The following is a 25757-nucleotide window of genomic DNA, read 5'->3' on the forward strand; positions in this document are numbered from 1 at the left end:
GACAAATAATAATGACTTTGCTATATCTCACCTGGGAATGTCACCACATAACTCACTTTGTCTTTTTTTATATCTTAGGTTGGCTTTTTTGTGAAGAGAGGATGTTCCAAAGGCATGGTTGAAATTGAATTGTAAGTGTTAAAAGTACTGAAACCACTTTTTTCTGCATAATTTCTTAGTTTATGTTCATGCATTCCTGATAACTTTAGTCAAGAGTAATAATACGGTGTTTATTGTTGTTGTTCAGTCGCTAAGTCATGTCTGACTGTTTGCAGCCCCATGGACTGCAGCACTCCAGGCTTCCCTGTCCTTCACTATCTCCTGGAGTTTGCTCAGATTCACATCTAATTAGTCAATGATGCTATCTAACCATCTCATCCTCTGACACTGCCTTCTCCTTTTGCCTTTAGTCTTTCCTAGCATCAGGGTATTTTTCAATGAGTTGGCTGTTGATGTCAGATGCCAAAATATGGGAGCTTCAGCATCAGTTCTTCCAATGAACATTCAGGGTTGATTCCCTTTTAAGATTGACTAGTTTGATCTCCTTGCTGTCCAAGGGAATGTCAAGAGTCATCTCCAGCACCACAGTTCTATGGCATCGGTTCTTCAGTGCTCAGCCTTCTTTATTTTCCAACTCTCACATTCATACATGACTACTGGAAAAACTGTAGCTTTGACTATATGGACTTTGGTTGGCAAAGTGATATCTTTGCTTCTTAATACGCTGTCTAGGTTTGTCATAGATTTCCTTCTAAGGAGCAAGTGTCTTTTAATTTTGTGGCTGCAGTCACGGTCTGCAGTAATTTTGAAGCCCAAGAAAATAAAGTCTGCTTCCACTTTTCCCGTCTATTTGCCATGAAAGGATGTGACTGGATGCCATGATCTTAAGTTTTTTGAATGTTGAGTTTTAAGCCAACTTTTTCACTCTTTCATCCTCATCAAGAGGCTCTTTAGTTTCTCTTCACTTTCTGCCATTAGAGTGATATCATCTGCATGTCTGAGATTGTTGCTGTTTCTCCTGTCAGTCTTGATTCCAGCTTGTGATTCATCCAGCCCAGCATTTTTCATAATGTACTCTGTATCAGTTCAGTTCAGTCACTCAGTCGTGTCTGACTCTTTGCGACCCTATGAATCGCAGCACGCCAGGCCTCCCTGTCCATCACCCACTCCTGGAGTTTACTCAGACTCATGTCCATTGAGTCGGTGATGCCATCTAGCCATCTCATCCTCTGTCGTCGCCTTCTCCTGCCTCCAATCCCTCCCAGCATCAGAGTCTTTTCCAACGAGTCAACTCTTCGCATGAGGTGGCCAAAGTACTGGAGTTTCAGCTTTAGCATCAGTCCTTCCAATGAACACCCAGAACTGATCTCCTTTAGAATGGGCTGGTTGGACCTCCTTGCAGTCCAAGGGACTCTCAAGAGTTTTCCAACACCACAGTTCAAAAGCATCAATTCTTCGGCACTCAGCTTTCTTCACAGTCCAACTCTCACATCCATACATGACCACAGGAAAAACCATAGCCTTGACTAGACGGATCTTTGTTGGCAAAGTAATGTCTCTGCTTTTGAATATGCTATCTAGGTTGGTCATAACTTTCCTTCCAAGGCGTAAGCATCTTTTAATTTCATGGCTGCAGTCACCATCTGCAGTGATTTTGGAGCCCCCAAAAATAGTCTGACACTGTTTCCATTGTTTTCCCATCTATTTCCCATGAAGTGATGGGACCAGATGCCATGATCTTCGTTTTCTGCATGTTGAGCTTTAAGCCAACTTTTTCACTCTCCTCTCACTTTCATCAAGAGGCTTTTTAGTTCCTCTTCACTTTCTGCCATAAGGGTGGTGTCATTTGCATATCTGAGGTTATTGATATTTCTCCCGGCAATCTTGATTCCAGCTTGTGTTTCTTCTAGCCCAGCATTTCTCATGATGTACTATGCCCATAATAAGCAGAGTGACAATAAACAGCCTTGACGTACTCCTTTTCCTATTTGGAACCAGTCTGTTGTTCCATGTCCGGTTCTAACTGTTGCTTCCTGACCTGCATACAGGTTTCTCAAGAGGCAGGTCAAGTGGTCTGGTATTCCCATCTCTTTCAGAATTTTCCACAGTTTGTGGTGATCCACACAGTCAAAGGCTTTGGCATAGTCAATAAAGCAGAAATAGATGTTTTTCTGGAACTCTCTTGCTTTTTTGATGATCCAACGGATGTTGGCAATTTGATCTCTGACAGTACACAGCCTTGTGGTACTCATTTTACAAGTTTTAACCAGTCCATGAAAGGTTCTAACTGGTTCTAAAGGTTGCTTCTTGACCAGCATACAGGTTTCTTAGGCAGGTAAGGTGGTCTGGTATTCCCATCTCTTTAAGATTTTTCCAGTTTGTTGTGATCCACACATTGAAAGGCTTTACCATAGTCAATGAAACAGAAGTAGATGTTTTTCTGGAATTGCTTTGGTTTCTCTCTGATCCAATGAATGTTGGCGATTTGAACTCTGTTTCCTCTGCCTTCTCTAAACCCATCTGGAAGTTCTTACTTCATATACTGTTGAAGCCAAGCTTGAAGAATTTTCAGTATACCCTTACTAGCGTGCAAAATGTGCGTAATCATACAATAGTTTGTAGATTCTTTGACACTGCCCTTCTCTGGGGTTGGAATGAAAACTGACCTTTTTCAGTCCTCTGACCACTGCTGAATTTTCCAAATTTGCTGACATACTGAGTGCAGCACTTGTACAGCATCATCTTTTAGGATTTTAAATAGCTCAGCTGGAATTCCATCACCTTCATTAACCTTGTTTGTAGTACAGCTTCCTGAGGCCTACTTGACTTCACTCTAGAATGTCAAGCTCTAGGTCAGTGACCACACCATCTTGGTTATCTGGATCATTAAGACCTTTTTTATATAATTCTTCTGTGTATTCTTTCCACCTCTTTTTAATCTCTTCTGCTTCTGTTAGGTCCTTACTGTTTCTGTCCTTTATCATGCTCATTCTTGTGTGAAATGTTCCCCTGATATCTCCATTTTTCTTGAAAAGTTTTCCTCTACTTCTTTGCACTGTTCATTTAAGAAGAACTTCTTATCTCTTCTATTTTCTGGAACTCTGTGTTCAGTTGGGTATATCTTTCCCTTTTGCCCTTGCTTTTTGCTTTTTTTCTTTTCTCAGCTATGTATAAAGCCTCCTTACACAACCATTTTGCCTTCTTGCATTTCTTTTCCTTTGGGGTGGTTTTGGTCACTGCCTCCTGTATACAAGGTTATGAACCTCTGTCCATAGTTCTTCATAACTCTGGCTACCAGATCTAATCTGGTAGAATCTATTCATCACCTCTACTGTATGATTGTAAGGGATTTGAATTAAGTCATACCTGAATGGCCTAGTGGTTTTCCCCACTTTCTTCAAGTTAAGCCTGAGTTTTGCAATGAGGAGGTGATTATCTGAGCCACAGCTCCAGGTCTTGGTTTTGCTGACTGTATAGAGTTTCACCATCTTTGACTGCAAAGAATATAATCAGTCATATGTCGTTATGTGTGTGTGTAGGGTCATCTCTTGTGTTGTTGTAAGAGGTTGTTTGCTATGTCCAGTGTGTTCTCTTGATAAAACTCTGTTAGCCTTTGCCCTGCTTCATTTTGTACTCCAAGGCCAAACTTGCCTATTACTCTAGGTATCTCTTGACTTCCTACTCTTGCATTCTAGTACCCTACGATGAAAAGGGCATCTTTTTTTGGTTAGTTCTAGAAAGTCTTAGAGGTCTTAATAGAATTGTTCAACTTCAGCTTCTTCAGCATCAGTGGTATAATACTATATTATGACATTAATATTAGAAATAATATTTAAGGAATACTTCATCCAGAAAACTAAGTTTCTTTTTTCTTTAATGCATCTTTTAAATCCTGAATTGTAAGGACTTTTTTCTGGAAAAATTCATAAGAAATCAGAAATTTATGGGAGATAATGAAATAATGAAATTTATGGGAGATATGTGAGTATTATTTCATACCACCATATCCTAGTGGTATGGTATCTCCATACCACTATTAGATATTCATTATTCATTAAGAAGTTGCAGTATTTTTACAAACTTAAGCGCTTTTTTTATCTTTCAGAAATATTTATTTGGCTGCATCTCAGTCGCATACACAGGATCAAGGTTAAGGCGTGCAGGCTTCTTTCTAGTTGTGGCATGCAGTCTCTAGAGCATGCAGACTCAGTAACTGTGATACACAGTCTCTCTATTTGTGGCTCCAGCTCCCTAGTTGTGCACTGGCTTAGTTGCTCTGCAACATATGGGTTCTTAGTCCCCTGACCAGGAATCAAACTTGCATCCCCTGCATTGGAAGGCAAATTTTTAACCACTGGACCAGCAGGGAAATTTTTTTTTTTTTTCCTGATTTTTGAAAGCAAAATACTTGATTGTTAGGAAAAAAAAAAACAACTTAATCTAGGGTTGTAAAAAGATGAAAATGAAGGCCCTCTTGACAATTCCACTTCTAGAAACAACCTTTGTTAGTAGTTTGGTCAATTTCATGTATGGCAAAAACTTGGCATTTATATCACCATTTTCTATTCCCTCCCTTATGGCAGAAATCAATAATTCATTATAGTATTCTTTTCCCTTAACTAGATATTCCAAGTCTACTGCTCTTGGCAGCAGTTTCTGATGGATGAGAGTTCCTCTGCAAGATGAAAGCAGTATATCCTTCATGTATATACTTTGTTTTTTATACATAAAAAACATGTGCACAATATGTGCACTCTATAGATGATTTTTGGATCATTTTTTGGAATGTTTATAGAGTTATTGAATTTTCATAGCTGAAATAGCTCTTAAAAAATACCTAATAGCCCTGTCATTTTATGGGATATAAAGAAATGGTCTTTTTATTCAAAAATTGTTGGAAATTTTTAAAACTTACGTAGAGATGAGAAAGAGGCCCACATAGAAGGAAACAGTTAAGAGATTATGTTCAACTTACTAAAATATAATAGTATTTTACTGAAGGATATAAAACTAAGGCCTGAATAAATGGGGAAGCTTATTATGTTCTAAAAATATAAAATTGCAATCATCATCAGCATGTCAGTCATTTCCACACTAATGCATAAATCTGATAAAATTCCAGTGAGAGTCTCAACAGTTTATAAGTTGATTATAAAGTTCGTCTGGAAGAATAAATGTGCCAGAAACCCAAGAGGTTTTGAAAAAGCACAATTATGAATAAGACATTTGTGTAACAGATGTTAAAGTGAACAGTAAAGCTTTTTTTAAATTTAATTTTTATTTTACATAGGAGTATAGTTGATTTAGTGTTGTGTTAGTTCCATCACTGTATAGCTAAGTGATTCAGTTATACATATATCTATTCATTTTCAGATTCTTCTCCTGTATAGGTTATTGCAGAATATTGAGTAAAGTTTCCTGTGCAAATACATCTCTGTTGATTATCTATTTTATGTATAGTAGTGTATATATGTTAATCCTAAACTCCTAATTTATCCCTTTCCCCCACATGCCCTCACCTGGTGACCACAAATCTGCTTTGGAAATCTGAGTCTGTTTTGCAGATAAGTTCGTTTGTATCACTTTTTTTTTTTTTTTAAGATTACACACATACGTGTTACCATATGATATTTATTTTTCCCTGAGTTACTTCACTTAGTATGATCATTTCTAGGTCCATTCATGTTGCTACAGATGACATTATTTCATTCTTTCTAATGGCTGAGTAATATTCCATTGTATATATGTACCACATCTTCTTTATCCATTTCTCTGTTGATGGACATTTAGGTTGCTTCCATTTCTTGGCTCTTCTAAATAGTGTAAATCATATGGTAATTCTGTGTTTAGTTTCTTAGGGACTCTCCATACTGTTTTTTGTAGTGGCTGTACCATTTTGCATTCCCACCAGCAGTATAGGAGTGTTTCCTTTTCTCCACACCTCTCTAGCATTTATTGTTGGTAGAGTTTTTTGATGATGGCCATTCTGAGTAGTGTGAAATGATACCTCATTATAGTTTTGATTTGCATTTCTAATAAGTGATGTTGAGCATCTTTTCAAATGTGTTTGTTGAGATCATCTATATGCCTTCTTTAGAGAAATGTCTAAGTCTTCTGCCTGTTTGATTGGGTTGTTTGTTTTTTATATTGAGCTGCATGAATGTATATTTTGAAAGTTAATCCCTTGTCAGCTACTTAATTTGCAAATAGTTTCTCCCGTTCTGAGGACTGTCTTTTTGTCTTGTTTATAGTTTACTTTGCTGTGCAGAAGCTTTCAAGTTAAGTAGGTCCCATTTTTAAATTTTTATTACTGTAGATCAGTTCAAAAAGAAATGCTGTGGTTTATGTCAAAGGGTGTTCTGCCTATGTTTTCCTTTCCTCTAAGAGTTTTATTTTATAGTATTCAGCCTTACATTCAGGTCTTTAATCCATTTTGAGTTTATTTTTTGAGTGGTGTTAGAGAATGTTCTGATTTCATTTTTTTACATGTAGCTGTCAAGTTAATAAAGCTGTTAATAGTATGGTATTAGTACAGAAAAATTAGAGGAACAGAATGAAGAAAATAGTAACAGTTCTAAATGCATATAAGAGTTTAATTTATGAGAGGTGGTATGTAAGGTGGCTATGTAAAGGTATATAAAGGTGGCTGTATAAGCATGGGGTATAAATTACTGCAGGCTTCCCAGGTGGCTCAGCTGGGAAAGAATCCACCTGCAATGCGGGAGACCTGGGTTCGACCCCTGGGTTGGGAAGATCCCCTGGAGAAGGGAATGGCTCCCTATTCCAGTATCCTGGCCTGGAGAATTCCATAGACTGTATACTCCATGGAGTCACAAAGAGGAGGACCCAGCTGAGTGACTTTCACTCTCCCAGGTTTTAGTTAAGTTCAGTTGCTCAGTCACGTCTGACTCTTGCCAACCCCATGGAACGCAGTACACCAGGCTTCTCTGTCCATCAGCAACTCCTGGAGCTTGCTCAACTCACGTTATTAGTTGAGTTGGTGATGCCATCCAACCATCTCATCCTCTGTCGTCCCCTTCTCTTCCTGCCTTCAATCTTCCCCAGCATCAGGGTCTTTTCCAGTGAGTCACTTCTTCACATCAGGTGGCCAAAGGATTGGAGTTTCAGCTTCAGCATCATCCTTCCAATGAATATTCAGGACTGATTCCCTTTAGGATTCACTGGTTGGATCTCCTTGCAGTCCAGGAGACTCTCAGGAGTCTTCTCCAGCACCACAGTTCAAAGGCATCAGTTCTTTGGCACTCAGCCTTTTTTGTTGTCCAGCTCTCACATCCATACATGACTACTGGAAAAACCATAGCTTGGACTAGATGGACCTTTGTCATCAAAGTATGTCTCTGCTTTTTAATATGCTGTCTAGGTTGGTCATAGCTTTTCTTCCAAGGAGTAAGCATCTTTTAATTTCATGACTGCAGTTAACCATCTGCAGTGATTTTGGAGCCCAATAAAATAAAGTATGTCACTGTTTCCATTGTTTCCTCAATTATTTGCCGTGAAGTGATGGGACCAGATGCCATGATCTTACTGTTTTGAATGCTGAGTTTTAAGACAGCTTTTTCACTCTCCTTTTTCACTTTCATCAAGAGGCTTTTTAGTTCTTCGCTTTCTGCCATAAATGTCATCCACGTATTTGAGGTTATTGATACTTCTACTGAAAATCTTAATTCCAGCTTGTGCTTCATCCAGCCTGGCATTTCACATGATAAACTCTGCATGTAAGTTAAATAAGCAGTGTGACAATATACAGCCTTGACGTACTCCTTTCCCAATTTTGAACCAAGTCTATTGTTTCATGTCTGGTTTTAACTGTTGCTTCTTGACCTGCATACAGATTTCTCAGGAGGCAGGTAAGGTGGTTTAGTATTCCCATCTAGTCAAGAATTTTCCACAATTTGTTGTGATCTACACAGTCAAAGACTTTGGCGTAATCAGTAAAGCAGAAGTAGATGTTCTGGAATTCTCTTTCTTTTTTGATGATCCAGTGGATGTTGGCAATTTGATCTCTGGTTCCTCTGCCTTTTCTAAATCCAGCTTGAACATCTGCAAGTTCACGGTTCACGTATTGTTGAAGCCTGGCTTGGAGAATTTTGAGCATTACTTTGCTAGCGTGTGAGATGAGTGCAATTGTGCAGTAGTTTGAACATTTTTTGGCATTGCCTTTCTTTGGGATTGGAATGAAAACTGACCTTTTCCAGTCCTGTGGCCACTGCTGAGTTTTCCAAATTTGCTGGCATATTGAATACATATTGAATACATATGGTTTTAACAGAACCATCTTTTAGGATTTCAAATAGTTCAAGTGGCGTTCCATCTCCTCCAGTAGTTTTGTTCGTAGTGATGCTTTCTAAGGCCCGCTTGACTTCGCATTCCAGGATGTGTGGCTCTAGGTTTGTGATCACACCATCATGGTTATCTGGGTCATGAAGAGTATTTTTGTACAGTTCTTTTGAGTTTTCTTGCCACCTCTTCTTAATATCTTCTGCTTCTCTTAGGTCCATACCATTTCTGTCCTTTATTGTGCCCATCTTTGCATGAAGTGTTCCCTTGGTATCTCCAATTTTCTTGAAGAGATCTCTAGTCTTTCCTGTTCTATTTTTTTCCCTCTATTTCTTTGCATTGCTCACTGAGGAAGGCTTTCTTCTCTCTCCATGCTGTTCTTTGGAACTCTGCATTCAAATGGAATTATCTTTCCTTTTCTCCTTTGCCTTTAGCATCTCTTCTTTTCTCAGCCTCCTCAGACAACCATTTTGCCTTTTTGCATTTCTTTTTCTTTGGGATGGTCTGGATCACTGCCTCCTGTACAGTGTCACAAACCTCCATCCATAGTTCTTCAGGCCCTTTGTCTATCAGATCTAATCTTCAATTTACTTGTTGCTTCCACTGTATAATCGTAAGGGATTTCATTTAGGTCATAACCTGAATGGTCTAGTGGTTTTCCCTACTTTCTTCAATTTAGGTCTGAATTTGGCAATAAGGAGTTCATGATCTGAGTGAGCCACAGTCAACGCCCGGTCTTATTTTTGCTGATTGTACAGTGCTTCTCCAATTTTGGCTGCAAAGAATATAAGCAGTCTGATTTTGGTATTGACCACCTGGTGATGTCTGTGTGTAGAGTCTTCTCTTGTGCTATTGGAAGAGGGCATTTGCTGTGACTAGTGGGTTCTCTTGGCAAAACTGTTGCCTTTGCCTTGCTACATTTTGTACTCCAAGGCTGAATTTGCCTGTTACTCCAGGTACCTCTTAACTTCCTACTTTTGCATTCCAGTCCCCTAAAATGAAAAGGAATCTTTTTTGGGTGTTAGTTCTAGAAGGTCTTGTAGGTCTTTATTAGAACCATTCAACTTTAGCTTCTTCAGCATTACTGGTTGGGGCATAGACTTGGATTGCTGTGATATTGAATGGTTTGCCTTGGAAATGAACAGAGCTCATTCTCCCGTTTTTGAGATCACGTCCAAGTACTGCATTTTGGACTCTTGTTGACTATGATGGCTACTCCATGTATTCTAAGGGATTCTTATGCACAGTACTAGATATAATGGTCATCTCAGTTAAATTCACCCATTCCAGTCCACTTTAGTTCACTGATTCCTAAAATGTTGATGTTCACTCTTGCCATCTCCTGTTTGACCACTTCTAATTTACCTTGATATCTGGACCTAACATTTCAGGTTCCCTTTCCCAAGTGGCAGAGTAGTAAAGAATCCACCTGCCAGGGCAGGAGATGAAAGAGATGCGGGTTCAGTTCTTCAGTTAGGAAGATCCCCTGAGGAAGGAAATGGCAAACCACTCCAGTATTCTTGCCTGGAAAATTCCATGGACAGAGGAGCCTGGCAGGCTGCAGTCTGTGGGTTCACAAAGAGTCTGTTGGACATGGCTTAGCAAATGAATTACTCGAACTGAGTTGAAATAATTGGCTGTTAGTTGTTTAAAACAGATAAATTTATAACTTTATCAGGTAATCCTGTACATAAGTAAAATCTTGATTTTAAAAGTCTTTAGACTGAGTGAAAAAATATATAAGTTTAAAAAGAACAGAAAAATGGTGTAGAATATTTTTTAAATCTCAGGAGAGGGAAAGACCTTACTCAGTAAAACAGGATAGCCAATGACCATATAAAGCAAGATGGAAGGAACTCGAAGGAAGAGAAGGCTGTTCTGATGCCCGGAACTGCTTGGCCTCTGCCCAACCATGTGGAAAGGTAGGCTGAGGATAGCTGGTCTTCACTTAAGATAGGCTGGGACCTGGGACTGTTTCTCAGAATACTTGAACATGGACAAATATCCCCTGAAACAACAGAATACAGAGAAACTGTAAGGGACTGAAAATAATTACACACATGGAAGTTGGTACAATTATGAACAGTAAGATACAGAAAAAGCCATAAATCAGTAGCAAAAGCAGGGCACTGTGTGTGATTCTTGCACACAGCACCACCAAGGTGGTGGGCAGGGTGGCGAGGAGATTGTCTAAGCTATACCTCCTGCCCAACCCACATAATCTGCCCCTGTTGTTACCTGGACCCAAACAGCTTCTCTTTTGGAGTAAGCATGGGTACCAGACTCAAGTTTTTACTTCTTCATGCTGCAGCATGAGCTCTGTAAAACCTTGCCTGGAAAAGAAAAAAAAGATAGGAAATTTAGGCTCCATAAAAATTCAGCCCAAAATAATGGCGCCATAGTTAAAAATGAGTGACTGATGGGAGGAAACGTTTTCAGCACAGATAATATGTACATGTCTTAAAATGACTAAGATTTTAATATCTCATTAAGTCAGTAAAAATTATATACAACTTAATAGGAAATAAGCAAAGAAGTTTAATACAAAGTAATATAAATGACAAGTATTTAAAAAAAAGACTACATCTTACTAGTTACAAAGGAAATCAAGATGAAGATTGTTTTCCTCTCAGAAAAATTTAAAATAAAGTTCAATCATATGAAGTTACAGAAAAGAGAATCCTGTCATGCACTATTATGGGAGTATAGGCACTATATCCTATTCTGCAGTATATGTTAAATTTTAAATAATAAGTATTCTTTGGTTCAGTCACTGTTCTAGAGAATGATTGCTCACTGGCATAATGTAGCTTTTTCCTAATTATAATGATGAAAATTATGAATAACTCAGGTGTCCATTGCCTGAAAAATGGCTAAACAAATTATGATATATCCATACCATAACACATTATTGAGCCATACAAAGGACTGAAGTACTGATAGATCCTGTAACATGGGTAAACCTTGCAAAGATTATGCTTGGTGAAGAAACTAGACACAAAAGATTGCATATTGCATGATTCCATTTCTATGAAATGTCCAGGATAAGTAAATTCATGAGACAGAAAATAGATTAGTGGTTGCTGGGGTTTGAGTGGAGGAAAGAATGAGGAGTGACTGGTTTTAACAGGTATGGGCTCTTCTTTTGAGTGATAAAAATATTCTGTAATTAGATGATGGTGATGGTTGCATAACTTTGTGAATGTACTTAACCCCTGTTGATACACACCCTTAAGTGACACCTAAAAATGGCTAAAATAGTAAATTTTATCATCTTTAAAAAAAAAACACATTAATTGTACACATTAAAATAGTGGATTTTATGATTTGTGAATTATATCTCAGTTTAAAAAACAAGGCATACCTCGTTTCATTGTGCTTTGCAGATGTGTTTATACAAATTAAAGTTTTGAGGCAACCCTACATTGTCAAATGATGGTTAGCGTTTTTTTAGAAATAAAATATTTTTTACTAAGGTAGGTTATTTTTTTAGATGTAATGCTTTTGCACACTTATAAGACTACAGTATAGTATAAACATAACTTTCATTTGTAAGGGGAAACCAAAAAACTGATGCAGTACACTTTATTGCAATGTTTATTTTATTGCAGTGTTTGGAACCAAACCTGCAATGTATCTGAGATATGACTGTAATTGCAAAGATAATTCTAGGTTAGCACTGATCATGATGGTTTCCTAGATACCAAAACTGTAAAAGTATACTAAACTAAGTATATTTATAAAACACAGAGGGAATATTAACATTTAAGTTTCAGAAGTCCATTAAGGAGGGCTGTAGGTCTTAAGCACTCCTGACTTTTTACTCTGAGTCATCAAAGCCCTGCTGTCTTCTTGTTATCTAAAGAGGTTAACTATTCTGGTGTTCAGTAGCTACTTGCTCTAATAATCTAACCAGTGACTGTTAACCAGAGTTCTGTTACCAGGTCTAACACAAGGGAAGATTTCCTTTCCATATACTCAACATGGTTATGTTGTGCTCTTTTGTTCAGTTAGGGTCCTTGTGGCTTTGAGAATACCAAGCCCAAAATGGCTGCTATCAGGCGTCAAAACTGTCATTGCTATTGAATGGAGGCAATAACTGGTCATATATTCATTAAAAGGAATGGTGGGTAGAATAAATGCTCTCTGAAATGCATTTATGCAGTCATGTTTCAAATATATTTTAGTACATTGAGGGTTACAGCATTCTTTTTTGGGGGAAACAGCATTCCGCCATCCTGGAATATATTATTGTTGTTGTTCAGTCGTCAGTCATGTCCAACTCTTTGCGATCCTGTGGACTGCAGCACACCAGGCTTCCCTGTCCTTCACCATCTCCTGGAGCTTGCTCAAACTTATGTCCATTGAGTCAGTGATGCCATCCAAACATCTCGTCCGCTGTCATCCCCTTCTTCTCCTGACTTCAGTTTTTCCCAGCATCAGGGTCTTTCGTAATGAGTTGGCTCTTCTCATCTGGTGGCCAAAGTATTGGAGCTTCAGCTTCAGAATCAGTCCTTCCAGTGAATATTCAGGACTGATTTCCTTTAGGATGGACTGGTTGGATCTCCTTGCTGTCCAAGGGACTCTCAAGAGTCTTCTCCAACACCACAGACCATAGAATCAATTCTTTAGCGATCAGCCTTCTTTATGGTCCAGCTCTCATATCCATACATGACTACCAGAAAAACCATAGCTTTAACTCTGTGTATCTTTGTTGGCAAAGTGATGTCTCTGCTTTTAAATACTGTCTAGGTTGGCCATAGCTTTTCTTCCAAGGAGCAAGCATCTTTTAGTTTCATGGCTGCAGTCACCATTTGCAGTGATTTTTTTTTTTTAGCCCAAGAAAATAAAGTCTGTCACTGTTTCCACTGTTTTCCCCATCTATTTTGCCATGAAGTGGTGGGAACGGATGCCATGATTTAAGTTTTTTGAATGTTGTGTTTTAAGCCAGCTTTTTCACTCTCCTCTCTCGGAGGGCTTTTAATATGTGGGAGCGTCCTTGCATAGCTTGTGTGTCTTTAATATTTTTTGGTGTGAGGGCTGCTTTTGGTTTGGATGCTTGTCATATCTTCCCTCAGTGTATACTGGATATTGATAGGCAGTGTGCAAGTGTGCTGCCCACACATGCTCCCAGGAAGTGGGGGCCACAAGCAGCCGCCTCTCACAGGACCCTCAGCAGCTCATGCCCATCTCTGGAGTCCAGGATGACGGTGGCAGCCCATGCCCATCCTTGGACCCTGTGTAGGCAGTGCTCTGCTGCCTAAGAGCATGAACTCAGAGAAGGAAGTTTTCCTGATGGTCTTGCTGCTCGTCTCACGTGCCACCCACAGTGGTGCCTTGCCTCTCTTATCAGTCCCAGGCTTCTTCCCATACTCGCTCTGTTGTGGCGCACCACACCCTACCCACCTCAGACTGTCTCTACACAGCCAGCTCTGGTCCTCTCCTGGGGTCTAACCTCCAAAGCCCAAGCCTCACTCTAACTGCCCCAGCAGATGAGTGTCTCAGGCTGGGGTCTGCCAGGTGGCACCTACTGTCTGAAGGTATCTTTCCACTTTGCCCTCACAAAGCAGTTGCTGCACTCTCCTCTGAGGCTCCAAAGTTACCCCTTTGTCCCAGTTGATCTCACTACCAATGAGGGAGCTTCGCAGTGTGCAGAAACCTTTCCTCTTTCACAGCTTGCTTCCAGGGACTCAGATTCCATCCCAGTTCCTCTCTCTCTTTTTCCCTCTCTTCTTTTGTCCTACTTAGTTACATGAAGATTTTCTTGCCCTTTAGAAAGTCTGACGTCTTCTTCCAATGTTCAGTAGATGTTCTATGTAAATAATTCTGCATGTAGATGTATTTTTGATGTATTTGTCTGAGAATGTGTTCCCCATGTCCTACTCTTCTGCCTTCTTGATCCGATCCTTGGGATGGTTTCTACCTTGCAGAACTCTGGGCTTTGTCCTCAACACCCCTCTCTCAGGGGATCATAAAAATAAATACACCAGGTTACCTGGCTGGCCAAATGCCCTCAGAATAAAAGGCAATTTCTTTTTTCCACTGCTGGTTTCCCATCTGCACTGGTATTTTGGCCAGAATTCCTTACTTTCATGCTAACCTATAAATACATTTATAAAGATACTTGACCAGTTTTTTTTAGCAGTTGTTCAGTAAGAGAATCAGAAAATACTTTGCTAGTTATGCTCCTGGAAATGAAAGTTTAGAATAACCTTGTTTAACATCCTAAAATCTTTTGGTTTGGAGTGTTCTGATTACAGTATAATCTAGATATATACAGTATTTACATTGTCATTTTGCCATTGGATATCAATAAGTTATCTTTATGCCACATGCTGCTGATTTTCAGTGAAGAAGATGGGTGAATAGGTAGGAGGTGTGGCACAGTAGTGCTTCTAAAAGCAAAAGGTAAATACCCTTCTTTCAGATGAGTTTTCTTTTGTTCAGTGTTCTTTGATAGTTATGTGATACAGTTTCTTCTGAATTCAGTGGTGGAGTATAAGATGAGGAAGCCATGGGCCACCTGTATGCATTTCCACTTGATATCTGGAAATACATACACAGTTGTTGGTTTGCATTTGTACATTTTCCAAGTAGAGAGAGTTTCAAGGTTGAGCTCTTCATGCTGTCATATATCAACCCAATTTGAATTCCAGTGAGCACATGTGATTAGAGAATAGCATAATGATTAAAGGATAAATAACTCCAGATATGTGAATCCTCAGGCAATGTTTGGGAGTTAATATCAGTGTGTTTTAATTTTATTTTAACGGTTTAAATTTCAGATGTTGAAAGAAGTAACTTATTTGTGGTCAGTTATGTATTACCACTAAGAAAATGCGAGGCTTTCCTTCTTTGGAGGGGCTATAGTGTTAAAAGAAATAAAAATTATCATAATAATCCTATGTGGAAACCTTTGGTGCAAGAGAATTTTAGAAATTTAATTTTTTAAATAATGTATGTATTTTGAGTATAAAGATTTTTAAATTTTAAATAGGTTCAGGACTTCTGGAAATCTTGTAATCACTCGCGAGATTGATGTGGCAAAAAATCAGTCCCTTTGGTTCATCAACAAAAAATCTGCAAACCAAAAAATAGTAGAAGAGCAAGTTGCAGCCTTAAATATTCAAGTGGGCAATCTTTGCCAATTTCTACCTCAGGTATGAGAGAATTAAATATAAAAGTGGGAAAAATTTCTATATAATGTTTCCTCTTTAAGTTATATAAGAATATAAATACTTTTTGAGAGATATTGTTAGTATTTAAAAGGAGCATAGTGGTCTTAATAGTTAACAGTTCTTTGTATTGTAAAAGGTAATATCTCATCTCTTAATAGTTAACAGTTCTTTGTATTGTAAAAGGTAATATCTCATCTCAATCTCTTATAGTAAAATCTTACTACTTTTTAGTAATTTGGAAATACTCAGTTAATAAGGAAATAAAGGTATTATCTCCTTTATTTCCTTATAAATAATAAAGATATTATTTATAAGTACAGAAAGTAGCTTGAGTAGCTCTGTGCTTTAATTTATAGGCTCTTAAAATTGTGTTAATAAACAACTTCTTAATCAGTGTATTTGTATAAAATGCTTTATATACCAAGACTCTTAAATCTATGTATATGCCTTCTAGAACCATTTTATATTTTAAGTTTGTTCAAAAAAGATAAAACATCTTGATACTCCATGTTAAATATTAAAGTCAAATATCTTTTAGAGTTGTCTTTGGATGTTCTTCTAGTGACTGAATTAGTTTTTTTCTTCAGAAACAATGGTGATTTGATTACTGTGTCCAAGTTAAGTAAAAGTTAAAATTTGAAAGCATTTATCAGCTGATTTAAAGCTGTCTCCAGAAATACTAATAGTTGTTTGAAATTGCCATCCTTCTTTTCTTTTTTAAGGTTCTAATAATTTCATTCCAATTGACATGTGGTAATGATCATTGCAATCCAGGGCAGTATTTTTTATTTCCAAACTGTGTTAAATGTATATAAAAGTTTCAACCTGGAAATATTGACATTGAAATTTTTTTAAAGTTCTCAAAAATATGGTAGTTTATACCCTAAGTTTATTAGTTTAAAGAATAATATCAAAGGACAGGATTTATTTTAAGATTCATATCTCAAAGGTTTTTTTTTTTTTCTTTTGAATGAGTTTCTTCTTGACAAGTATCGAGTGAAAAATGTTTTGAAGATATTTGTAAATGATAATATTCGTTGATATTTAAGTTTTGTGCTCTAGGATAAAGTTGGAGAGTTTGCTAAACTCAGTAAAATTGAACTCCTTGAAGCTACCGAGAAGTCAGTTGGTCCTCCAGAAATGCACAAATACCACTGTGAACTGAAAAACTTCAGGGAGAAAGAAAAACAACTAGAGGTAATTTATAGTCAACTCATTTTATTGTCTTTCATTGGCCAGTGAATAATAAGTTCATTGAGTAAATTCATATATTTGTGATTTTTTTTTTCAGCAAGGATTTTCAGTAATTAGGTTACTAAAAAGTAAGAATGGGTTTGATATAAAGTTTTGACTATCATGTCATCAAATATGTGTTATTAATTGAATTTCTAAAGAGCCAATTAATAGTATTACAAAGTACTTCTTTCTCTGAGGAAGTTTCAATGTTATGCTTTTATTCATTGAGTATTTTCTAAACACCTGTGCTATTTCAGGCACTGTATAGGATTTTGGGTAATACAGCATATATATAGCATTTAGTCAGTGTCTCTGTTAAAGCCCATTCTTATATTTTATTCAGTTGTGTGAGGATAGACTTTATAAAAGAACTGTACATTTAGTTGCAGTGTTTAATTTTTATCTTCACCCTTAATAAATTTAAATGTCCTTTTATAGTATATCACATTAAAAGATGTTTATTTAATGAATCATTTTTCATAATTCAGCAGCTACAATTCAGTAAATTTTTGTAATGAGAAATCTAGTAAACTAATGCTTTATTTTAAACTGTAACTGGCACTTCCCAGGTGGCTCAGTAGTAAGGAATCTACCTGCAGTGCAGGAGGTGCAGGTTTGATCCCTGGGTTGGAAAGATCCCCTGGAGGAGGGCATGGCACCCCACCCCAGTATTCTCGCCTGAAAAATCCTATGGACAGAGGGGACTGGTGGGCTGCAGTCCATGGGATTGCAGAGAGTTGTACACAACTGACTAAGCACACACACAAACTGTAACTATCTGTACTTGATAATGTGATAGGTTCTGATTTAATGCTATTGTTATTGTTATACTTATTCAGAGTGAATGAAGAAAGAAGTTGTAATTATTTTAATCCTTCTTTAGATACCCCTGTCAGTCCTTTTATTTTTCCCCACATCAAATCGTCTTATACTCCCCTCTGAAAGACTGTAACTACCTACCAACTTCTGAAAGAACACAAGCACATGTTCTTCTAGGTTCTGAGTACAATTTACGTGTTTGTTAATTCACAAGATAAAGGCTAGATTTTAGCTTTCCTTTATCTCATTTCTAAATCCTTCAGGCATGGGTATTCATAACATACTACTACTAATACCACTTTTCTGTATGTCATGTTACAGCTTTTGAGCTTTCATCTGTAGTAGTTGAGTACCTTCTTCCAGTGAAGTGAATGGGGCAGATATCTCTCTTCTCTTTAGGCAAGAAGAGTCCAAGCTTAAAGATGTGGCAAGGCTTCCTCATGGTCCCATAATTGATAAATAGTAGAGCCTAGACCAGAAGTTAGGTGTGCTTTTACACAGTTCTTAAGAACTCCTATCGTGAAATTTTGCTAGCACAATACATTTTTCATTATAAAAAGATTTGACCTTTTGTCTTTCTTTGATTAAGTTAATTGTTAAATGAATATTTATTTTAGACCTCATGCAAACAGAAAACTGAATATCTAGAGAAAATGATTCAGAGGAATGAAAGATATAAACAAGATGTGGACAGGTTCTATGAACGTAAGCGACATTTAGATTTGATTGAGATGCTTGAAGCAAAAAGGCCATGGGTGGTAAGTCTGAGTTACTAAAGTAAAATAGTGATTAAATATCAGGAAAATTATATAGGAGACACTAAATACTAAAATTAGGTGCTATTCATTTTTGCTTTGTATATCGTGCATAGTAATATTTATCTGTCTCTGTGTTATTTTGCAACTGTGTGCTATGTTATTGTTATTGGATAACAGGTAACAGTTGATTTAGTCTGTGTCCTTAATTCTTCCAGAATTGAGTCAACAGATAGTTTTGTTTTATAAAATATTAATGAGCTAAAAATATTTACATATGTAAGAATGAAATGTCCTCGGGTCACTGAATATTTACTTGCAGTGGGCTACTAGTATCAGCTCCAGCTACAGACAGAGCTGAAGGATATTAACTGTAATCTACTCATTATGGTTCATAAGTTTACTGAGTTTACTCTTTTAATCACTGTGATGTATACGATTTGGAACCACAGTTTGGGCCAAAAATTCATTTCCCTCAGTACATTATTTTTCAGTGGGTGGAACAAAATAAGGAAGTTTAATAATACTTTTAATGCCAGAATGGAAATAATTATTAGATTGGAAAAATGTGTGGCTGTATTTGTGACTTTATTCAGCCTGTCCCACCCGTTTCACCCTATCTTTTTCCGTAATTCCATTTTTCTTAAACTTTTTCTTTTTTTCAGCTCAATTTCATAATTTTTTCCTGTTTATTATTATTCTGACACCTGCTTTATCTTTGTATCTTGAAGTCTTTTGATTTCTCTCTTTAAAGATTGAGTTTAATGATTTTTCAGTATTTCCTTTTTTGATTTCCTATAATGTTTACTATTGTTCAGTCTCTTAGTTATGTTCGACTCTTTGTGATCCCATGGACTGCAGCATGCCAGGCTTCCCTGTCTATCACTGTCTCCCAGAGTTTGCTCAAACTCATCTCCATTGAATCAGTAATGCCATTCAACCATCTCATCCTCTGTTGTCCCCTTCTACTATCTTTGATCTTTCATAGCATCCGGGTCTTTTCCAGTGAGTTGACTCTTTGCCTCAGGTGGCCAAAGTATTGAAGCTTCAGCATTAAGTCCAACTCTTACATCCAGATGCCTAGTGAAAAAATCATAGCTATGACTTTATGAACCTTTGTGGCAAAGTGGTGTGTCTGCTCTTTAATACGCTTTCTAGGTTTGTCATAGCTTTTCTTCAAAGGAGCAAGCATCTTTTAATTTCATGGCTGCAGTCACTGTCCACAGTGATTTTGGAGCCCAAGAAAATAAACTCTGTCACTGTTTCCATTTTTTCCTCATCTCTTTGCCATGAAGACCGGATGCCATGATCTTTAGTATTCTGAACAGTGAGTTTTAAGACAGCTGTATCACTTTCCTCTTTCACCTTCATCAAGGAGCTTTTTAGTTCCTCTTCTCTTTCTGCCATAAAGGTGCTGTCACCTGCATATCTGAGGTTATTGATATTTCTCCTGGCAATCTTGATTCCAGCTTGTGCTTCATCCAGCCTGACATTTTACATGATGTACTCTGCATATAAGTTAAATAAGCAGGGTGACAATATACAGCTTTGATGTACTCCCAATTTGGAACCAGTCCGTTGTCCATGTCCGTTTCTAACTGTTGCTTTTTGACCTGCATACAGATTTCTCAGGATATAAGTAAGGTGGTCTGGTATTCCCTTCTCTCAGAATTTTCCAGTTTGTTGTGATCCACACAGTCAAAGGCTTTAGCATGGACAATGAAGCAGAAATAGATAGATGTCTTTCTGAAATTCCCTTGCTTTTTCTGTGATCCAGCAGATGTTGGCGATTTGATGTTGTTTCTTTTGCCTTTTCTAAATCCAGCTTGTACATCTGGAAGTTCTCAGTTCACATATTGTTGAAGCCTAGTTTGAAGGATTTTGATCATTACCTTGCTAGCATGTGAAATGAGTGCAATTGTGCGGTAGTTTGAACATTCTTTGGCTTGTCCTTCTTAGGGATTGGAATGAAAACTGACCTTTTCCAGTCCTGTGGCCACTGCTGAGTTTTCCAAATTTGCTGACATATTGAATGCAGCTCTTTAACAGCATCATCTTTTAGGATTTGAAATAGCTCAGTGAAATTGCATCACCTCCAATAACTTTGTTCCTAGTAATGCTTCCTAAGGCCCATTTGACTTCACATTCCAAGATTTCTGACGCTAGGTGAGTGATCACACTGTCTTGGTTGTCTGGGTCATTAAGACCTTTTTTGTATAGTTTTTTGTATTCTTGCTACCTCTTAATATTTCTACTTCTGTTAGGTCCATACTTTTTCTGCCCTTTTATTGTGCCCATCTTTGCATGAAATGTTCACTTGGTATTTCTAATTTTCTTGACGAAATCTCTAGTTTTTCCCATTTTGTTGTTTTTCTGTATTTCTTTGCATTGTTCACTTAAAGCTTTCTTACTTCTTGCTATTCTTTGGAACTCTGCATTCAGATGGGTATATCTTTCCTTTTTTCCTTTGCCTCTTACTGCTCTTGTTTTCTCAGTTATTTGTAATGTTCATTTGTATTCTTTTTTTTTTTTTTAAGCTTTCTTCATCCCATTCATTCTTACTATATGCTTTCTTAGCACTTTTTTTTTCTTTTAGCAAATATTTATTTATTCTTATGATGTGACAAGCATCATTTTCACCTGGATGATTCATTTTGTTTTTCTGTTGGACCATTTTCTTTTTTTGCTTTTAAAAATTTTTCATGAGTGAGTTTCTTTTGGTTTTTTACATGTTTTTGAATCCCTTCATTATTGAGAGATTAGAGGAGATCCTCCCTGTAGTAGTCATTAGGATATATGTCTCAGAAACAGGAAGGGATGGAAGACAGAATCTGGCCTAATGATATAAGTGTGTAGTATCACTGAGTTCATCATTATTTGATATTTACTATTTCTGAAGTTGTTTCAAAGGGCAAATTTTTTTTATTAATAGACCTCCTAAAGGGATTCAAAATTGTCTTTTTCATAGATTTGGTTTCTGCCTGTAGCTTGATTTTAGTATGTGTGTTACTTTAAGTGAAGAGTATATTAACTTTTCTTTCTTGAATTCATTGTAAGGAATATGAAAATGTTCGTCAGGAATATGAAGAAGTAAAACTAGCTCGGGACCAAGCAAAGGAAGAGGTCAGAAAACTTAAAGAAAGTCAGATTCCTATAACAGAACGCATTGAAGAAATGGAAAGGCAGCGTCGCAGTTTGGAAGCTCGAATCAAAGAGAAGGTTATATTTCTGGCTCAGTTTTGGGTTTCTTGTCATTTATTTTAGCAAATACAAAAAATATTTTGTAGGTTTTTAAATTTGTGGATTTACTTGTAACTTTAGTTCTTTAAGTTCTTTTATTAGGAATTCTACTACCACAGATCTTTCAAGATCCTAATCATCACTTGCTACTTTATAGAAACTTGCTACTCTATAGAAATTCCAAGATATGAAAAGAGAAAAAATGAAATGTGATTGTTCTAATTACAGGAGGATATTACAGAGCAATATTCCCAGAAACATTGATCTCCTTTTATGAATTTCTTATACATGTTATATAATTACATTCCCTTTTGTAGGAACATAATGTAAAAAACCTCATGTTTTTTAGAATAAATAATATAATGGCATATGGAATATTCTCTATACCTTGAAAACGTAACTAAAAAATTTTGCAATCATAGCTTTTAACCTTTAGGGAAGATTTTGGAGTCACGTAATTATTTTGAGACTGTTTTAAACTATGGACCCTGCTGTTGTGTATGATTGCTTTTAGGATAAAATAACATGAGGAAATAAATGTGAAGAAATGTAGAAACATATGTATGCATATAGCTGCAACTACTTTTAATATCTGCAGGAAATAATCTTTCATAAATTTTCAAGTAATTATATTTTGGGTGATAATGAATTTACTTTGAAAGAAGTCATAGAAGAGCATTGTGGGTAAACTTACAGAGCAATTTTATGTTTGGATGAGCAGGGTCACATAATTGCCTTGCTTTTTTTTAAACTAACTTCCCTTCTTCTGATTCAATCTTGCAGGCATCAGCTATTACGGAGACATCTCAAAAATGCAAACATAAGCAAGACGTTATAGAAAGAAAAGATAAACAAGTAAGATCTTGCATTGAATATGAAATTTTTATGTTAATTTACCCTAACTTTTGTGTTCAGGTGTGGGTTATGAGAGAGTTTCTTGTTTTTGAATTTCCTGAGATCCTCCTTATTCTCTATTTCTTGTCTTAATCTGTGAGGAGAACTAAAATTTGGAAGTATAGCAGTTGCACAGAGGATAATTGGGGGGAATGGCTCAAAAGTACTCATAGATATGCATTTAATAGGGTGATAGTAAAATGGGATTTAGTTGTCTTCGTAGCAGCAATTAAATTGCAAAGGATTGATTCTGTTGTTTCTTTATATTAAAGAGTTGGATATTTCAGAGCTGATTATAAATTCATTGTGCATGGATGGAGCTTGATAGCAAAATTATTTTAGGATAATTGTGCAAGAAAGTGGGCTTTTTAGATGCTGTAGCTCTGGTGGCTCAGAGAGATCCCCAGATATTTTGGGGGTTCTGTTCTCCAGGACCATTCAGAAACTAGAGCTTGAATTACCTTTCTTAGAGAGGGATGCACATCTTGAAGCATTTCTGGTGTTTAAAGCTTTGTGTTAAATCTGTCCATTTTCAACCTCATCCCTTTTCCTATATCTTTATCTTCAAATTCTAGTCCTCTCTCATTTAACTTCTCCAGAGGATAAACCTTACATTTTCTTGACAGAAGCTTGCTTGATAGCAGTAGTGCTCAAGGTGTGTGCAGGGGATTGTGGATGTATTGTAGTAAAAAGGTAGGGTGGTGTGTATGTGCAGTTGCTCAGTTGTGTCCGACTCTTTGCAATGCCATGGACTGTAGTCTGCTGGGCTCCTCTGTCCATGGAATTTTCCAGGCAAGAAGACTGGATGGGTTGCCATTTCCTTCTCCAGGGGATCTTCCTGATCCAGGGATTGAACCCACGTCTCTTCTGTCTCCTGTACTGGGAAGCAGATTCTTTACCACTGTGCCACCTGGAAAGCCAGGTGGGGTAGGTAGGAATCAGTCTCTTCTATGTGATGTCTCTCTGTGTTGTTGTTGTTGTTGTTGTTGTTTTACATTTTGGAAGACTCAGCAATCATTTCCTTTCTCTAAATCTCTTTAAAGCATGCACAGGGCAATCACTATGATATCCAAATACCTGGTGGAGAAATAGTGGCTCAACAAAATTAAATGACTTAGAGAACTCAGAAGTGGCTCCGAGTGCTGCACTTTATTTTCCACAGTATAAAATAAAAATTTCCGCAAAAATATTACTTAATATATGAGGTCTTTATACCTGACATTTCCTAGTTGTAAGAATCTTCTACGATTTTTTTTTTTTCCTTTAGGAAGAGTCAGTTCTTGTTTTTTTCTCTTTCATTCACTCCTTATACTGTGGTTCCTATAATAGGGTGCTAAATTAATTGTCCTTCTACTACTTTTACTCTTCTGAATATTTATTGAATTCTCCAGTTGTTCCTTTATTCCTTTTGTCCTTGTGGAACCGAGCCCTTTTAGCTCCATTTGTTTTATTTATTTAGAGTTTAGAAGGGAAAAGGCGTAAAGATTCATCTTTAAAACCCCAAACAGGAACTGCTAGGTTGATAGGTTGTCTAACATTTAGCTGGATTTTAAAAAGTCAGAGGAACCAGAGATCAAATTGCCAATATTCCTTGGATCATAGCAAAGCAAGAGAATTCCTGAAAAAGATCTACTTCTGTTTGATTGACTGTGCCTAAGGTCTTTGACTGTGTGGATCACAACAAACTGAAAAATTCTGAAAGAGATGGGAATACCAGGCCACCTTACTGCCTCCTGAGAAATCTGTATGCAGGTCAAGAAGCAAGAGTTAGAACTGGACAAGGAACAACAGCCTGGTTCCAAATTGGGAAAGGAGTAGGTCAAGGCTGTATATTGTCACCCAGCTTATTTAACTTATATGCAGAGTACATCATGAAAAACGCCTGACTGGGTGAAGCCCAGGAGTCAAAATTGCTGGGAGAAATATCAGTAACCTCGGATAATGCAGGTTACACCACCCTTATGGCAGAAAGCGAAGAAATAAAGAGCCTCTTGATGAAAGTGAAAGAGGAGAGTGAAAATGCTGGCTTAAAACTCGACATTCAAAAAGCTAAGATCATGGCATCCAGTCCCATCACTTCATGGCAAACAGATGGGGAAACATTGGAAACAGTGAGACTTTATTATTTTGGGTTCCAAAATCACTGCAGATATTGACTGCAGCCTTGAGATTAAAAGGCGCTTGCTCCTTGGAAGAAAAGCTATGAGCAACCTAGACAACATATAAAAAAGCAGAGACATTACTTTGCCAATAAAGGCCCATCTAGTCAAAGATACGGTTTTTCTAGTAGTCATGTATGAATGTGAGATTTGGATCATAAAGAAGGCTGGTTGTCGAAGAATTAATGCTTTCTAACTGTGGCGTTGGAGAAGACTTGAGCATACCTGGGACATCAAGGAAATCAAACCAGTCATTCCCAAAGGAAATCAATTCTGAATGTTCATCGGAAGAACTGATGCTGAAGCTGAAATTCCAATATTTTGGCAACCTGATGGGAAGAGCCAACTCATTGGAAAAGACCCTGATGCTGGGAAAGATTGAAGGCAAAAGCAGAAGGGTTCAACAGAGGATGAGATGGTTGGATGGCATCACTAACTAATGGACATGAGTTTGAGCAAGCTCAGGGAGATGGTGGGAGAAGGCAATGGCAAACCAGTCCAGTACTCTTGCCTGGAAAATCCCTTGGACAAAGGAGGCTGGTAGGCTGCAGTCCATGGGGTTACTAAGAGTTGGGCACGACTGAGCGACTTTACTTTCACTTTTCACTTTAATGCATTGGAGAAGGAAATGGCAACCCACTCCAGTGTTCTTGCCTGGAGAATCCCAGGGACGGGGGAGCCTGGTGGGCTGCTGTCTCTGGGGTCGCACGTAGTTGGACACGACTGAAGCGACTTAGCAGCAGCAGTAGCAGCAGCAGGGAGATGGTGAAGGACAGGGAATCCTGGTGTGCTGCAGTCTATGGGGTTGCAGATAGTTGGACCCGACTGAGCAGCTGAACAGCTTGCATTCTGACATAAATCTCACTTAGTATTTTAATACATTGGTGGATTCAAATAGAAAATCCTGTCTTTACCATTTTTTGTACCATCTAAGATTGACCTAAAATTTTCTTTTGTTCCATCCTTGACTGATTTATTTCAGTGTTAAGCCAACATTTAAGTAGTTCTCGTAGAACCAGTGTTTTCCTTTTTTTTTCCTGTGTCAGTTTATCACTTCTGTAAGTTCTTGAATTTTTAGATTTTCTTAATTTTTAATATAATTCATTATAGCATATAAATTTTTTCTGATTATCATTTGGTTACATCTTAACATGTGTGGTATGTGCTTGTATTGTTTT

General features: G+C 37.4%; 1 protein-coding gene across 3 annotated transcripts in view; it reads left to right on the plus strand.

Moving 5' to 3' along the window:
• SMC5 (structural maintenance of chromosomes 5) overlaps positions 1–25757 on the plus strand; it is a 98152-nt gene that overhangs the window by 17606 nt on the left and 54789 nt on the right. For 2 of the 3 annotated variants that reach the window (XM_040250799.1, XM_040250884.1), the window contains exons 3-8: positions 79–131; positions 15296–15458; positions 16539–16673; positions 18149–18289; positions 21344–21505; positions 22310–22381. In XM_040250799.1, the coding sequence (XP_040106733.1) occupies positions 79–131; positions 15296–15458; positions 16539–16673; positions 18149–18289; positions 21344–21505; positions 22310–22381 (726 nt within the window). The remainder of the gene's footprint in view (positions 1–78; positions 132–15295; positions 15459–16538; positions 16674–18148; positions 18290–21343; positions 21506–22309; positions 22382–25757) is intronic. The other variant, XM_040250966.1, reaches the window with a different exon arrangement.

Source organism: Oryx dammah, unplaced genomic scaffold (genome assembly GCF_014754425.2).
Source record: "Oryx dammah isolate SB20612 unplaced genomic scaffold, SCBI_Odam_1.1 HiC_scaffold_1, whole genome shotgun sequence".
Taxonomy (NCBI): Eukaryota; Metazoa; Chordata; class Mammalia; order Artiodactyla; family Bovidae; genus Oryx; species Oryx dammah.